This window comes from Littorina saxatilis, linkage group LG2, assembly GCF_037325665.1.
Source record: "Littorina saxatilis isolate snail1 linkage group LG2, US_GU_Lsax_2.0, whole genome shotgun sequence".
Lineage (NCBI taxonomy): Eukaryota > Metazoa > Mollusca > Gastropoda > Littorinimorpha > Littorinidae > Littorina > Littorina saxatilis.
Genome location: NC_090246.1, coordinates 67,501,675 through 67,518,620, shown reverse-complemented (window position 1 = coordinate 67,518,620; position 16,946 = coordinate 67,501,675). Strand labels below are relative to the sequence as shown.

General features: G+C 47.2%; 1 protein-coding gene across 2 annotated transcripts in view; it reads left to right on the top strand.

Moving 5' to 3' along the window:
* Positions 1 to 16,946, top strand: part of LOC138959592 (uncharacterized) — a 236,235-nt gene that overhangs the window by 182,178 nt on the left and 37,111 nt on the right. For both annotated transcript variants that reach the window (XM_070331139.1, XM_070331138.1), the window contains exons 116-118: positions 9,699 to 9,904; positions 10,439 to 10,601; positions 11,340 to 11,528. In XM_070331139.1, coding sequence (XP_070187240.1) covers positions 9,699 to 9,904; positions 10,439 to 10,601; positions 11,340 to 11,528 — 558 coding nt within the window. The remainder of the gene's footprint in view (positions 1 to 9,698; positions 9,905 to 10,438; positions 10,602 to 11,339; positions 11,529 to 16,946) is intronic.

Genomic DNA, 16,946 nt, shown 5'->3' with positions numbered 1-16,946 from the left:
AGGATAGATCATCGGACTGAGAAGCAAGAAATCCTGAGTCGGGCGAGTGGCAAGTTGCATTGTTGCCACTGTGTCAACTTGCTCCAGAAAGGGACAATCGAAAGAAAGTCCCACCTGTCAATGTAGAGCTGGTTTCTACTCGATGGTCGTACTATTCCTCTGATCACTTGTCTTTATCAATGTTGGGTTATGGTTATGACTTGCCATTATGCGCCTTGAGCGACCCAACTCCCCAGCAACGTAAAGTTCTGCAGGCGGATCAGGTGAACGACCTAAAAGATGAGGAATGGTCAGAGATAACAATTCCTCTAATACCTTGAACTTATCACCAAGGTGCGTCTCTGCGACTGATCCTCCATTTAAGGGAGATTGACAGAGTTTCCAGAGATCCTGTAGAATTCTGGTCTGAGGCACCACTTTCCATGGCAAACAAATGTGCCAGTCGCATGAATGAATATATATATCCTCTCTGAATTTACCTCTCTAATGAGGATGGTAGGCACAGATACCAGTGTAAATTCAGGCTGACTTAGCTGTTCCTCCTGCGTGACAGAAAGTAAGCGCAAGTGCGCTCAGCAGTACGGTCACTGTCTGCACCTTACCTGTGCCTGTCTCAACGCATGTGGGGGCTATAAGCCTACCCTTAATGGTTATAGGTACCATTTGTCCTAGAATAGCCAGTGAAAGACAGCCAGCTGTATTGCCTTTACCCAAGGGGAAAACCTGCTTCTTACTTAGAAATTCCACACTTATAGCGTGAGGGGGTCCCCAGTGACCATGGGCATCTCTGAGCCCTTATTGGCTGAATGACCGCTCTTGTCTTACTCAAGAGGGTGCCATGCCTGGCATGCAACTCACTGAGAGGTCCCATTTGTGATTTCAGCAGGACCGTTTTCTGGCTTGATCAGCCAGGTCCTTGATCTAGGTTTTCTGTAAACATGGTTGTAGGTGGCATCTGCTGGGTTGTCTGCCCAGCATAGGTTTTGTGGGTTCTGGGACACTCCAGATTTCTGTAGAGCTCACAAGTTCTTAGATGACTATGCAGTGATGTTCTCCGGCCTATGGCCGAAGGTGCACTATCTTGGGCTGATGCAAAGTTCTGCCCCCTGGTAGTTGAACTCACAAAGATGTCTTATGTTGTGATCTCAGTAGTACTTCTGCCTAGATCACCCAAGTCCATATCTGGATTTTCAGTAGGCGAGGCTGTGGGCGGCAAGTGTTGCATTGTCTGACCAGCATAGCTTTGTGAGCTCTGGGGCACTTCAGCTGTTTGTGGAGCTGAGCTCTAGGGTGACTATGCAGAGTTGTTTTCAGGCCCCTGCCTGAGGCAGGAGGTGTACTCTCTTGGTCTGATGCATAGTTCTGACTTGACAAAGGTCTTAGTCAGCACCCGAGTTGCCACGTTTCTCGCCCAAAAACGACGCGTAGCCGTAGACTGGGAGTGAGTGAGATAGGCTGGTGTGGTATTCCTGGCTCCAGCTAGGATCTCACTGTGTCTCTACCTCAGGCTCTTCGAGCGAGGGAGAAAAGGCTGGTGTGGTATTCCTGGCTCCAGCTAGGATCTCACTGTGTCTCTACCTCAAGCTCTTAGAGTGACACAACTTATACTCACCCAATAACCTTGTGTCACCGTAGACTGGGAGCGAGGGAGATAGCCTTGTGTGGTATTCCTAGCTCCTGCTAGGATCTCACTGTGTCTCTTTCCTCCAGCTCCTTTAGCTTTTGAGTCCAGGCATCTGAGAGTCTACATATGGATGGGATGGACACATTCACCCACTGTCAAAGGTATTGCCACACTCATTATGCCTTTAGGGGGAGGAATACCTCTAGGTCTTATCTCTGTGGTCCAGGGATCTTAGAGCGCCAGTTGTAAGAGGCAAACGAAGCTTGTCCAATTCAAGGTTCGGTTGGAAGGGGTGGCTGAGCCTTCCCAAATCCAAGTGTGTCTGTGGCCGTACCCAATACCCCTAAAGGTAGAGGAAGCTCTTCTTGTTCCAGGAAAATTTGACTCAATGATGGAGGGACGTATGGTTTACCCAGTCCAAGATGTCTGGCAGCACTAATCAATCCGCATGGGCTGAGAGGTCCTCCTTGATCTATGAAATCTGGCCCATGGATCTCATAGTGCGGATGGCTGGCCAGACCTCAGACTAACTCTCAGTGTCCTTCCTGGAAAGTCCATGGAAAAACGGGCGGAGTCACCTCGGGAGACATTCCCTCTTTAGTCAAGTCTGTCCGTCTCTGAAGCATGACGTAGGTTGAGTGCTGTCCCTGTTGAAGGGTTTTGCCTTGACTTGGTTTGTTTGTTTGCTTAACGCCCAGCCGACCACGAAGCGCCATCTCAGGGCGGTTCTTGACTTGTTCCAAGGATGATAACCATGAGGTTTTGTAGCCTAAGGACTGCCTGACCCTGGGGTAGGTTGTCTTCCAAAAGCTGCTGATCATCTCAGGGGCACCTGCCCAGTGATCTTAAACGGCCCATCCCTTCTCTAGGACGTCTACTGTCGTCTCTCCTGTTGATGCTTCTGCCAGAGTTGTTACCATTATCAGTCGAGATGTGACCTGTTACAGGTGTCGGACATCCTCTGTTGAGTGTCGACTGTACAATCTGACATTTCTATCATCATCCCCTGGCTGATGCGGGTGTCAGATGACATTCAGGAAGAAAGGGCAACTCTTACAAGTTGTTACGCTGAGTCCGTCCACAGGTCATGAAAGCATTCTGTACTTGACGATCTCAGAGCACTTCTTCCCCCGTCTCTGCGTTATCTCCAACAGCTCCCCGCCTTGTGATGTAGCCTGAACATGCTCACCCGTGTTGCCCGACGCTTGTATGGCAAGATTCTTGGGCCTGTTACCCTGTTGAACAAGCTCCACTCCAAGTGTGAGTGATTTTCAGAGTCGTTTCCTCAGGCAAATGTCTTGAGACACTTTGATTCCTCTTATCTTGGTACGCAGTGTCTGTCTTGTAGCTGTGTATCCGAAGGAGACATCTAGAGACCTCAAGAGCTTGCAGTATGCATGGAAACTGATGTGACTACTATACCCTGTTCAGTTGTCCACCGCTGTTTGACTGGTGATCTGTATGCAGATTGCAGGTGCCATCTTGTTACTGGTAGGGCGGCTCCCCGGTGTGAAGGTTGTAGCCTCTAACCATTAGCTCTCCATTCCAGGTGATGAAGATAACTAGGAGGCTCTAGGCATTCTCCTCACACTCCCAGACTTCTGTGTAGCCGGGCACTGCTGAATATGGTCAGGCGTGAAGTGTTGGTCTAGTTCCAAGAGCGTTAAACATTAGGTCTTCCTCAGTCCGTCAGGAGGTGGTAGACAGGCAATGGGGGGCGGGAGCTGTCCTTCCGGTGCTGAAGCATCGCTACAGGCAGTTTGCAGCACTGAATACTGGTAGTCAAAATGCATGAAGCCACCATCATGATGGGGAACCCTGGCAAAGAAAGTGGTGGGAGGGGCCCAGTCCTGTCAACAGCCGTGTTTCGGGGTCACCTCAAGGGAGAGGTTGCAGACGAGGCTGTAGCTACCTCAGGGAGATTCTACTCATGTTACGCCCAGTGGACGTCTTGCCTGACAGCTGGAGGGTCTGTCATAAGCTGTCGCAACGATCCTGGGAGTTATCAGGGCGAAAAGGAAGCCTGTCTCTTCCTGTGCTTACTGGAGGTATTCCCCCAGAGCGCCCGACATTGTCTGTTTGGTAATGTCTACGTATATATAAATACATGTCAATATGACTTAATTCCCCCTCGTACTGATAACGGCATGGATGTGCCAAGAGTTTATCCAGTACCTTTCTCATGAGAGTAGCCGCTCTGTCTAGGAGGCATAGTTAATTGTGTGTTGTAACAACATCCGTTTAGCAAATATGTTATATTTTCCATAATATGAAATGATAAACATTGTATCCCTTGTATGAACCTGACTAGAGCCAGTGTTATTTAAGGGCGGCCTCTTATTGTTAGGTCCTGTTGTCTACTTCTGAGAACCTAGTCGTAGGATTAGGTGACAACAGTAGAGATGTGGCCTTGTTAAAGGTCAAAGGCTTAGGTTTTGCCTACGAACCAGGAATAAGTAGAGGCATGACAACATTATAGGAAGCTCCCCTGTGAGTATTATTCAGAGCCTTGCTCGATCTTGCATGTTGTGAAAACTCAGCTGAGTGTAATACTCATGTGTTAACAACCAAGTTTATTCATGCCCCTAAGGCATGGTTTCAACTGTATATTATTCATAACATGTCATTCAAGTGTAATGTACATCAATTGTGCACTGGAACAGAACATAAGTATATATGTGTGCCTGTTCTAATTGAATTTGAAGAGCTGTCTCCTGGCACTGTGGTATCAACAGATTTTAGCTGAGTGTAAATCTCAAAGTGTAAACACTTGAGTTTATCCATAAGTTAAATCTTTTACCACTCAGATAGCTGATTTAAACACTCCATGAAAATGGAATTTGTAACATCAACTGACTTCTTTGATACCCTTTGCCAAGAAAAAAGGATTATATCCCAATAAAGATGTCCCATCTGTGTTTGCATACACTTTAATTCTTCCTTGTCAATTTAAAAAAAAAAAAATTTTTAATTTTTTTTTTTAATATATATATTTATATATATATAATGTGTATGTATGCACGCATACAAGTTTACAAGTTAATCAAGTTAAGTTGGCAAGGAAAGTATTCTTTATCCAATTTGAAGAAGTACCACCACGTGGTCTCTGTGAGTCCACCATGATCATCTGATAAAAATACCAAAACCATAATCTGCCAACCGCAGAAAACATCGTTTCCCAGAAACATAGGAGAGAGAATTACTTGCCTTTCTCTGAGAGTAAAGGAAGTTCCCTCCGTAATATTCCCGGAGGCGCATATCTCAATCTCAGTGTTTGGTTTTCTTTCCAAGCGGGCGAGGTTTGTTGTTGTTATTCTTCGATACAACCCGCTTTCAGTTCTATCAGCGTTCAAGCGTACTGCGGTCCGTATCTACGCTGCCCGCAAAAGTCATCGCAGTTTGTAATGACCGAAGTATTCATACGCCATATGTAACATTCGCGGGCGCTCTGTGCCTTCAGTTCAATCAGCGTTCAAGCGTACTGCGTTCCGTATCTACGCTGTAGTCGATAAAAAGCTGTTAAAACGCAAAAAACTTCCGGGTAATTTCGAAGTTGAAGGTCTTGTTCGTATTCCTACATTGATGTGTAGGGTGACCTGCCGTTGCTTTCCATTGAAAGCGGCAAGGTAAGTTATCGTTCGCGGAGTTCTATTGCGCCAATGAAACCGGTCCAACCGCTGTAAATATCTGTTCGACATTCGTAACGACTGAGTAAAGAATAGTTGTCGTTCAATTGCATGTTCACTATTTAAAAAAGACAAGTAACGGAGCCTGTTAGGCTCTGTGTGTCAACAAGGTATCATTGATGATTGAAGTACCTTCTACTTATGACCAAGTAACTTTGTTACATTTTTAAGCCGTTTCACTTTCATTTTCACGGTTCGTTACGTTGTTCAACGTGATGAATCATTGAATGTATACGGGCGTAGTAATCGCCCTTAAAAAGGAAAGCCCAAACCGTGATTGAAGGTGAATGTTGTAGTTCCTGTGAAGGAAGTCTTCTTAGACGGGAAAGGTCTAAATACACGTCTAGCTCCCCGTAGCAAGAAATTGAAACTGGGGATTATGGGCATTGGCACATGCGCAGAGAGGTACTACCGACAAAGGGAGACTACTCCCCTAAATGGTATACCGACGGAAATCTAGAGTTAGCGACCTTGTTTACAGTCTAGTACTGGTAACATAGGACGCTTCTCAGTCTAGCACTCGTAAGTAAGGTAACTCCTATTAGTTAAATTGAGGTGATGTATTCGAAAGAAATACAGGTATCTGATAGTCTCATTACGTGCGCATCATCGTGACACAAATTTGTTAATAATGCAGTCATATTGAATGATTATATGTTGTACTAATTATAGCTTGACAAGCATGTATAAGGAGTTGTTTAAAAAGAAAGAAATAAAAAATATATATAAAAAAAAATATTTAATAATTTTTTTTTTAATTTTTAAAAATAAAAATTTTTTTTTATTTTTTTTTACAAATATACCTTGGCACGTACATACAATATACATGTACACACAATTATATTGGTGACAGAAGGTTTGTGGACAGAAAAAGGGGAATAAGAGAGAGAGAGAAAGAGAGAGAGAGAGAGAGAGAGAGTAGTCTGAAGTCTGAATGTTTTAATGAGTAGGCCTTGGGCCCTTTTCATGGAGATGAGCACATTTCAAGTACCAGCATACAAATGCACATAGTAAACAAAAACAAGAACATCCTACTCTTTATCTTTTGACACACCCACGCATACTTCAAATAAATCGTCTCCTTCCTCGACTTAGTGTTCTGTGACGGGAACACACTGAAGTAATCTGCATCATAAAAACACTGCATTTCACGTGCATTCGGAGAACCTGTTCTTGTATTCAAATCTCCAAACAACTTAAAGGGCAAATCACCAACGTTTTCTATAAGATCCAACATACACTCTTCCATAATAGACACACCATTTGAAATTTCAGTTTCGTTGTAATAGGCAGAGTTGGCTGGTGGTAGATATGTCCCTAGCAGTAATACATCACTCTCTAACCCCAGCAACTCTTTTGCTAATTTTAATACAACGCAACTGATTATAGTATTCTGTTTCTACTCTTTCGACGAAATGGCTGATTTCTTTTTTAACCAACAAAGCTACACCACCGGAGAGACGCCCAGTGACTGCGTCTGAAACTTTTAAACCTGGAGAAAGAAACACATCATATAACGGAAAAATCAAGGACGGAAAGGTAACTGAAAACGTTTAATCTAGCAAGACAATATCAAACTTCTCAATGTAGACTCTTATTTCACAGTCATAAACATTTCTCAACCCTTCAATATTATACGTCATAAACTTGACAATCCGTCGAGTAATGTCATAGTTAGCCCGGCCTACCCCTCATTCATTAGACTTCGTGGCAGTATCGTTACCACGGCTCAATGATTCTATCAGTGTCAGCTGTCCACCACAATCAACCACAGCCCTCGACCTTGTCCGTGGCCTGTCGGTCATCACGCCTTGCACGGGGTTTTTGGCATTACTTGGTTCTAGGGCATCATGAAAAACAACATCGCGTTCAACCCTCGTGGGGTTTCCTTGTATTACCGTACTGGGAGGAAGTGAGGCGGTTGTGTTGTCGTCATCGATGACGGGTTCGATGATGTCAAAACACAGAAAAACACACACAGAAACAAACACAGACGCATACACTCACACGCACGCACGCATGCACACACACACACACACACACACACACACACACACACACACACACACACACACACACACACACACACACACACACACATACACACGTACGCACACAAACACAAACACACACAAAAAAACGCGATTCTGGGGAGGGAGGGAGTATTCGGGGGGCAGTTGTCCGGGGGGGGGGGGGGGGGGGGGGAACTGTCTGCCCATGGTTTGGGGCATTTGTCTGGGGGGCAATTGTCACAGGGGAAATTGTTCAGAGGGCAGATGTACAAGGGGGAATTGTCCGGGGGATAATTAGCCTTCTACCGGAGACATCATTCACAACACGTCTCTTGTTGTCACTGGTGCGCACAAAACTTGGTCACTGGATAAAGCATCAGATTCATAATATTCGCTTTTGAGAATGCAATACAATGTCATAAGTGAGCAATCTAGGTGAGCATACACCTTTGTTTTAAGAAAAGGTTTTATTTTAAATCGCAAGATTCCGAAGATGCCGTTACGCTCACTTCATGAGATTACATAGGACTGACAAGCGAAACCCGGTGGGGCTGAAGAACTTCATGGAATTCACACTTGCGTGGTTTTAATTTTTTTTTTTCTTCACAAACATGCTTATAAATGAATGAGCAACAAAATAATACAAACCTTGTCATGCAAGATTCCCAGGTGCTCAAGCAATCGGGGTCTGCATCTCGCCGGTAGCAGAGGGCGTTACGAACGCAGCCGTCCAAAATGTCAACTACACCTTCTTTTTTCATGAATTACGTCATTATTCACGACAAATTGTGAAAAAAACGTCACGCATCTGCATGGCTAGGTGATTAACAAAGGTGCAAACATAAAAATGTATGTTTTCATTCAGTTGAATTGATGCTAGCTTATAATGAAAACGGCCGTTACGAAGCCATCACGTGTGACACAAAACACTCTCTGAGACTTCAAATTCGTCCAAAGTGTGTCCTCGGTTGAATGAATGCATTTTCTGCATCTTCAAGCTGCACTTGTTGACTTGATCGTAAAAAAAATAGTGATTATAAAGAAATTCGTTTGGTTACAGAGGTCGAAAAAATCTAAGTGAGCGTGACAACATGCGATGCGTACGAAAGGCTGTTTTCAACTTCATTTTTGGGGGTCTCAAACACAAAGAAAATAACAATTGCACAGGAATGAACCTTTATCGTTTCACAAAGTGACTTTTCAACAAATCATGCATAATGAATTTATCGTGTCAATGGACCGTAGCTTCCAATATATGTACCGAGCCTGTTCCCATTTTTCTGACGCCATTTTTGTTGATTTACTGACATTATTACACTATATTTAATATCAAAATACAAATATGTTCATTCATTTTGCTGTGGGTGCTTCTTCAAACATATCTGTATCCACATAAACAGGGGGAAAGGTCTAACCACATTTGCTTCTGTAAAAATGTCGTTTTAAGTGACCGACCTAAGAATTCACCAGCTTTGGAGAATGACTCAGAGACACTGCGTAGAAACTGACTCGAATTCAGTGCAAAGCAAGCCAGTGAGTGTAAAAACTGGCAGTGACAAGACGTAAAAAGTTTGCGTGTTCGGAAATGGCGACCTGTGGATCTAGTCATGGAAAATGTTATTGAGGCTCATGGAAAGTCATGGAAAAGTCATGGAATTTTGTTTCTAAAAACCAGTGGGGACCCTGTTTATAGCATTGCTTTCTTTCAAATCATTAATAGTTCGGTTAAACCAAAGTCCTAGTGAATAGTTACTGATGTCCAGTGTCAGTGATGTTGCTTTGGGACAGACAATATGGCACAATTTACATGCATAGGTCATGGCCACGTAGAAGAATTAAAAATGTGTACATTACTCTTTCGTGGCAAAAGTTAATCAAAAGAGGTGTAACACTGATAAGACTGTAGATTTCTCTGTCATGTGGAAGAAACTCATCACAAGAAGAAATCTTATGGAAGTAGAACAAATGACAGCTGTAATATGTGATGACCGAAATAAAAATATGTTGCATATGGAAGACCTTTTTATGTCATAGGGCAATGTAGCAGTTGGGTGTTGTTTTAACTTTATTTCTGATTACAAAAAGGAAGCTTGCAGGTGGCCACTATCAGAGAAAGAGAGAGAGAGAGAATAAGTGTGTGTATGTGCGAGAACGCGAGAGAACTCAAAAGAAAAAATGCACGCGAAAGAGTAATGTAATATCCATCATGAAGCGCCGCCATTCCTTACTTTTTACCATCCAGAAGAAGGCATCGTGAAGCTGTTGAAATTTTGATTAAGAATGTACCAAACCGGGTTACTGTTGTGTTCTCTTTTTGTCTAGAAAGAAAGCTTGTAATTGGAAACATCCTTCACACATCATCTTGACATTTTACAGCTGCTGACGCTGGTGGAGAGCAACACCAAGGGCAACTACACCGGCAACAGCACCACCGGTTTTACGTTTTCTCGTCGTCGCCTGCTTGCTACCTCCTCCGTCAACGGCTCCATCTTCTCTGGCATTTCCAACCCTACCACCTGTCTCAACTATGGAGAACTCATGTTCTTCTCTGTCAGCAACACCTACTATCCCATCTATGACAGGTAAGACATACAATTAACTTTTCATATTATTATTCAAGATTTCCTTTGTTACAGAGTGCAGGGGCTTGAGGCTTGAATAAAAAAAAAGTAAAATAAAATAAAATAAAATAAAAATAATAAAAATAATAATAATAATGAGGATATATGACGCAAATCCGAATATAGTTATAAATGCCTCAGTGAGTGAGAAGATGTTTGCGTGGTTCTAACACACAGGGAATCTAATGGGAAGCTGCAAGGTTGAGCTATAATCTGATAGAAGTAGAAGGGGTCCTGTAAAATAGAATAACTAAGAGCTCAGTTTGCATTTAATTTTGCTGAATTTTGTTTTGGATTTTTGCAAGAGATGTCCACGGAGGAAGTAAAGTTTAAAATCAACAACAACATGATTAAACCTGAAATGATTAGAACAAAATTACTCATAGACATAAGAGCTAGCTTATGAATGTGATAAATGAACCTGAAGTGAATAGAAAAAAAATACTCCTAGACACGAGAGCTGTCTTATGAATGTGATAATAATGTTTCCCCCAGAAACAACCTGTACAACACCAACGACCAGTTTGACTACGGTGGTTTCCGTGCACTGCTGGAGGCTCAGTCCCAGGTGGCCACGTCCACAACGCTGTTTGCCTACAAGTTCACCGACCCTGGTGTCTATGCTTTCTACCTCAGCACCGACATCAACAAGAAGATGGTGAGTGGGTCCTTGACTGTCGGAAGAATTTCGTTTTTCAAAATCCCCCCAAAATAAAAACCACAGCATACAAAGAATGACAATTACACCAACACTGAGAAACTAGCCTCCAGGGGAGGCAATTACCTTGCTGCATTTCAAAGGGCAAAATATAGCGGTTGTTTACCTTGTCAGAGTATTTATTTTTCGTATCTTTTCAAAGTACATAATTTGTTTATTCTCTAGTCATAAAACAAAGAGAGATATGTTTGTTTAGTATTCTCTATGTGGTTTCAGAACCTTGTTTCTCTTGTTGTAAGAAATGTGATTTCTTCATTTAATCTCCTGCATGTGATGGTGATACGTTTCAGTCTCTTGCAGTAAGAACAAAAAGAGATATATAATTTATTTTTCTGTATGTGCTCATAGAACTTTCTATTCTCTTGTAGTCAACAAATATGAAAAGCATTTAATCTTCTCACTGTGAGGTATGAGGTATGATGTTTAATCTTTCCTATGTGTCAGTGGAACTTGGGTTTTATAAGCTCTAATTTTCATTTTACACAGTATTTTATGAGCTCTTATTTTCATTACACAAAATTTTGAAGGAAACTTGATTCACTGTGGTTAGTTTTTGTTTGGTTGTACATTGTGTTATACTAAGGGCAAAGGAGATGTTTCTGGAAGTGTGACAGTTATAGCTGTGAGCTTTTCATTAAGACCATGCATACAACAACCATCTCACCTCTCCATTTCTAGTACGTAAGAGTGATGGCTCAGAATGCTCAGTGCTCAACCACTGGCCCGTTCTTCGCCACAACATCAAGCGCCATCATTGCTACAGGAATCTCTGTGAGCCAGGACATCCTGAAGGAACCAGACTGGGCCATCATCTTCATCCTGCTGGGATCTGCCTTCCTGGCCATGGTCATCATGGTCTTGCTGCTGGTATTTTCATTTTTCATTTTCCTTACTTTTCTGTCCCATTGCTTGGTAATTTGGGTCGCTTCCTCTTAGTGGAAAGCTAGCAGCGACAGAGTTACGCTACCCAGGTGTATGCGTGCTTAGGTGTAATCAGCCACCTGCATTTATGGCAGAATGACCGAGGTCTTTTACGTGTCACAGTGGCGACAGGGGGGTGGGACATGGATACTGTCTCAGAGTCTGCACTTAAAGTTGACCCATGTCCATCCCGGCCAGGATTTGAACCCGTGACCCTCGGATCACAAGTCCAGTACTCTACCACCTGAGCTACCCGGCCTCTATGTGCATAGAGATTGCAGATTTCTTCTGAATTTTAATTCCTTTTCTTTGTTACTGTCAATAGCAATAACAAATCTTTGTTGTCCATGAAAATGAATTCATTGAAAAGGAAAGTTTTCTTTGACGCATCTGCCTGTCAACGTTTTTAAAACACTTTTTCGTGAGACTTATTTGGACATTCAATATGACAAAAAATGTATTAAATTACATATTCCTACTCCGAATCACATGTAGCAGTTGACTCAGTCTAAAGTGCTAGGTCTGAAAAGGCTACCCGTCTAAGGGGAGCAACCCCAACTAAAAAAGTGTAAACGTAGCTATGGTAATGACGACGCACCCAGGGAGTTACCTCCCCTCCTGCGTACTACGTCACTACTGCTACTGACCACGTGACCCCTATCATTCGACACTTCAGCTTTCTAGGGAGCAGGTCGTGAATTTTTTGGCTCTAGTGGAAGTTCGCTGTTTGGTGTTTGCTTAGACACCCACCGGCACCCACACCCGTCTCTTCACCCGCTGCACTGGTAGTTGGTGAGCTCGTTCCTTTACTTGTATCGAACGTAATTTTCTGTTGCTACTTGAAATTTTCGGCCACGTGTTGGTCACGTATTTTGTGGTAGCCATTTTGGAATTTTGTGTCTCCATTTTGTTGTCAGCATGTCTGACGGAGACAAAAAGCGCGAGCGCGGCAAGGCTGATGTGAAAGGGAAAATTAAACCCAAGTCTTCCACTTCTGTCCCTAAGCCTATTTTGGTTGTTGTTTCTGACGCGGCTAACAATACTGTTATGACGGTCCCTATTTCTGCCCCAAATGACCAGCCGGTTGTGGGGCAGTCTAATCAACCTACGCGTACCGCTGTTTCTCGCTCGTCTTCTCTGCCGCTTGCAGATTCGACGGCGCTGGTTTCATCGTTGCTTTCTTCTCTGGTTCCCGAGCTTCGCACGTTGGTGAGAGAGGAGATGGTGCGTTCTCAGCCGTCGACTTCCGTTGTCCCGTCGATGGCTTCCTTTCCGCTTCCGGCTGTGACGCTGTCCTTGACCGAGGCGGTTGCTTCTGTGCCTTCTACCGCTGTGGTTGGCGACGCAAGTAAGTTGGGCTGGTCCGTAGGTCCTAGTGAGGCCGCTGGACGCTCCCTGCTGGGAAGCAGCCCTTTTCGGCGGGTTCACGACCCGCAAACCCCTGTTCGTTCTCACTTTGGCTTCACGGAAGACCATCGTGTCGATGAGCAATGGCGGCATTTGGTTCAGGCTTCGACGCTTCCGGCACTCGCCGGAAGCGTAGGTCCTCCGACGTACGCACCCGCTGGGGTCGTTTCCGGAGTCGACCAGCCGGTTCCGTCTGCTGCGCTTCCGGCACTCGCCGGAAGCATAGGTCCCCCGATGTACGCACCCGCTGGGGTCGTTTCCGGGGTTGACCGGACGTGGCCCTCTGGGCATTCGGCCTTCCGGCCGCCGTCCACAGTGTCTGCGCTTCCGCCTTTCGCGGTCGCGTCTGATACTTTTCCGGCTCAGACCGGATCTGCTGCTTCTTCCGCTTCCGCTTCCTCCCGGGTGGCGGTCGCGGGGGGGCATCACCAGCCCTTTGGGCAGGTGTCTCAGCCCTGGCCGGGGCAGTCAGCGCTTCCGTCTTCGGTTGTTGCTTCGACTGCGGTTCCGGTTCCGGCGGCTGTGGGCATGCCGTCCTCTTACTCTTTCCCTATTCAGGGCATGAGTTCGGATGGTATTGGAGTGGACGGGTTTCCGGTTTCCGGTTACGGTGTTCACCGCCCTTCTACCAGCAACGTGGACTTCGGTCCTTCGCCGGATGTTTCGGATATTCAGTCCGTCGCCAGCGAGGCTGCACGTGTTGGTTATCCGGAGAGACTCAAAGTGGCTCTTGAGGCCGCTGCTGAGGTCACTTCGAGATATTTCGCGGAAGGGGCTTCGGTCTCTTCGGCTGCCGCTTCGACGGCACCGTCCGCGATGGCTGATTTTCGCTCTGGGAAGGAGGATGACTCATACTTCCGGTTTTTGGAGTCTCCATCCATAGCCTTTCAGCTTTCTCAAGTTTTGGCCAAGCCATCTCCTTCCGGAAGTGGAATTCCTTCACTTCCGGTTCCGCTGCTCGTGCCTCACGGCCCAGTTCCGGAGCTGGCTCAGCAGTGGATGGCTTCGCCTTCTCAGGCTTCTGCATTCGTTCTGTCGTCTCACAAGCGATTGGTTTTGCAGAAGTCTCCTAGGAACTTGTTGGATGCTTTCGCTCTCCCGCGTTCATCTTTGACAGTTCCCCCGGAGATGCTTGCCTTGTTGGCCAAGCCTATCAAGAAGGATGACGGCGTGCTCTTTTCTGAGAACACGCTGATTGCTTCTGAAGAGGCAGGGCGTCAGCAGCTGGAGCTTGCCTCCATTGCTGAGACTCTCATTCGGGCCCTCTCTCGTGCCCTCACTGATTCGCTGAATCCTTTCTCTCTCAGCGAGGATCAGGATGCGGATGACGTCTCCACTTTGTTGGCCGCTCTTGCGAGGGTCAACGAAGAACAGATGAGACTTTCTGCTGTGCACTATGCGCACTCTGTTATGTGTCGTCGGGATCTCTTCCTGTCACACTCTCAGTTTTCGGATCAGGCGACCAAGGACACTTTGCGTGCCTCACCGGTCTTGGAGGGTTCCCTCTTTGGGCATCTCGTTTTTGATGCCCGAAGACAGGAAATTCAGGCTAACAGGGACCAGCAGTTCTCTGACTTTTCCCTGCACAGCCTTAAGCAGTCCAAGCAGCCTCAGCCTTCTCAGCCGAAGCAGGCTAAGGTTGCTGGCCCTCCCAAACCGGCAGACAAGGGTCGTGGACGTTCCTCTTCTCGGGGCTCGAGAAGACGACCGTCTTCCGGCAGGGGGAGAGGCGGCTCTGGAAGCAAGCCTCACCCCCAATGAAGTGCTCCCGATCTCCCCCCCACCCCGCCCTCCACTCTGGTGATGGCGGGGGGCCCTTCCCGGGCACTTTCCCACTGGCTCGTGTCTGTACAGAGTCAATGGATCGTGGGGGTCGTGAGGTCGGGCTTCCGTCTTCTCTGGAAAGATGGCAAGGCACCTCTGGTCAGGCGTCCGCCGGCGTTCAGGCCTCCCTCCTCGCAGGAAGCCATTTCCGTCCTTCGGTCGGAAATAGACTCCCTGGTGCAGAAGGGCGCAGTGGAGAAAGTCCTCGACCACAGTTCCCCTGGGTTTTACGGACGGCTTTTCGCCGTCCCCAAAGCCTCAGGGGCATGGCGTCCTGTCTTGGACCTGTCGTTCCTCAATACCTTTTTGAGGGAGATAAGGTTCAAGATGGAGACGCCAGCGTCGGTCAGGGACTCTCTCCGCCCGGGAGATTGGGCGACTTCCATCGACCTGACGGATGCATACTTCCATATTCTTATGCATCCAGCCGACCGGAAATGGCTTCGTTTCCGGTGGGCAAGTCAGGTTTACCAGTTTCGCGCCCTTCCTTTTGGCCTGTCTCTCGCCCCTTGGGTCTTCACCATGGTCGTGAGACAGGTCTGCGCGCTGGTGAGGTCGCGGGGTGTCCGGCTACGTGCCTACCTGGACGATTGGCTCATCCTGAGTCAGAGTCAGGCGGGGTGCGAGCAGGATACCCAATCGGTTCTTCGGGAGGCCAACTCGTTTGGCTTCTCGATCAACCGATCAAAGTCGGAGCTGACACCGTGTCAGACGTTCACCTACTTGGGAATGTCTTTCGACACGGTGGCTTGGACTGTTCAGCCCTCTCAGAAGAGGGTGGACAAGCTCCAGGCGTGCATACGCTCCACTTTGCCTCTCCCGAGGGCCTCCCTGCGGACTTTGGCCTCCATCTTAGGGCAGATGGAGTCCATGGCTCTCCTGGTCCCCTTGGGGAGGGTCCACAAACGTCCCTTTCAGCTGGCGCTGAAGCCGTTCGTGGACTCTCCCACGGTGGATTGGAATGCCCTCATCCCTCTCCAGGGATGGTTCCAATCCGCTACCCTTCCGTGGCTGGACACGGAGTGGGTGTGCAGGGGCGTGCCGATAGCCCTTCCTGCCCCAGATTTGGACCTGTTCACGGACGCGTCCTTGATGGGGTGGGGGGCTCACACAGACCAGCTGACTGCGTCAGGTCTGTGGTCGGCAGATCAGAGGATGCAGCACATCAACTTGCTGGAGCTAGAAGCCGTGGCTCTAGCTCTGGACAAGTTCCGGCCCTCCCTTCAGGCCAAGCATGTTCGTCTGTTTACAGACAACACGACAGTGGCAGCTTACATCAACAAGCAGGGAGGGTCGCGGTCTCCGTCGCTTTCGGTCAGGGCCTGCGAGATCCTGATTTGGTGTTCAGAGCATCAAATCAGGCTTTCGGCCAGGTACCTGCCCGGAAGCTTGAACACTCTGGCGGACGCGCTCAGCCGCTCCGACAGAGTGCTTCAAACAGAGTGGACCATCACTCACGGAGCGCTGGATCGTCTCTGGTCTCTTGTGCAGAAACCTCAGGTGGACCTTTTCGCCACCAGGTTCTCGAAGAGACTACCAGTGTTCGTCTCACCATTCCCGGATCCCGAGGCGTGGGAGACGAACGCGATGGACATTTCCTGGTCAGGCCTGGAGGCTTACGCGTTCCCGCCATTCCAGTTGCTCACGCGAGTTCTCAGGAAGGCGGAGCAGGAGGGCCCGTCCCTCCTGCTGATCGCTCCTCTTTGGCCGTCTCAGCCGTGGTTCCCGGACCTGCTGAGACTCACCCAGGGCCCTCCCATTCCTCTCGCTCTCACGCGAGGAGAACTGGTACAGCCTCACACCGGCAGCCTCCACGCAGAGCCTCAGATGCTGAATCTTCACGCGTGGAGGTTGTGCGGTCTTCTCTGAGGCGCAAAGGGGCATCAGATCTGACCATGGACCTGGTAGGACGCTCGCACAGAGCATCTACCTCGTCCGTTTATGAGTCACATTGGAGGGCCTGGGTTACCTGGTGTCACGAGCATCGGCTGGATGCTACGGCGCCCCGCACGATGCATGTGGCGAACCATCTTGCTTTCATGTCCTCTCAGGGAGCTTCTGCTGCCTCGTTGAAAGTAAGAAGATCGGCCATCTCGGCGACCCTACGCCAGATAGGTCGCTCTATAGATGTTA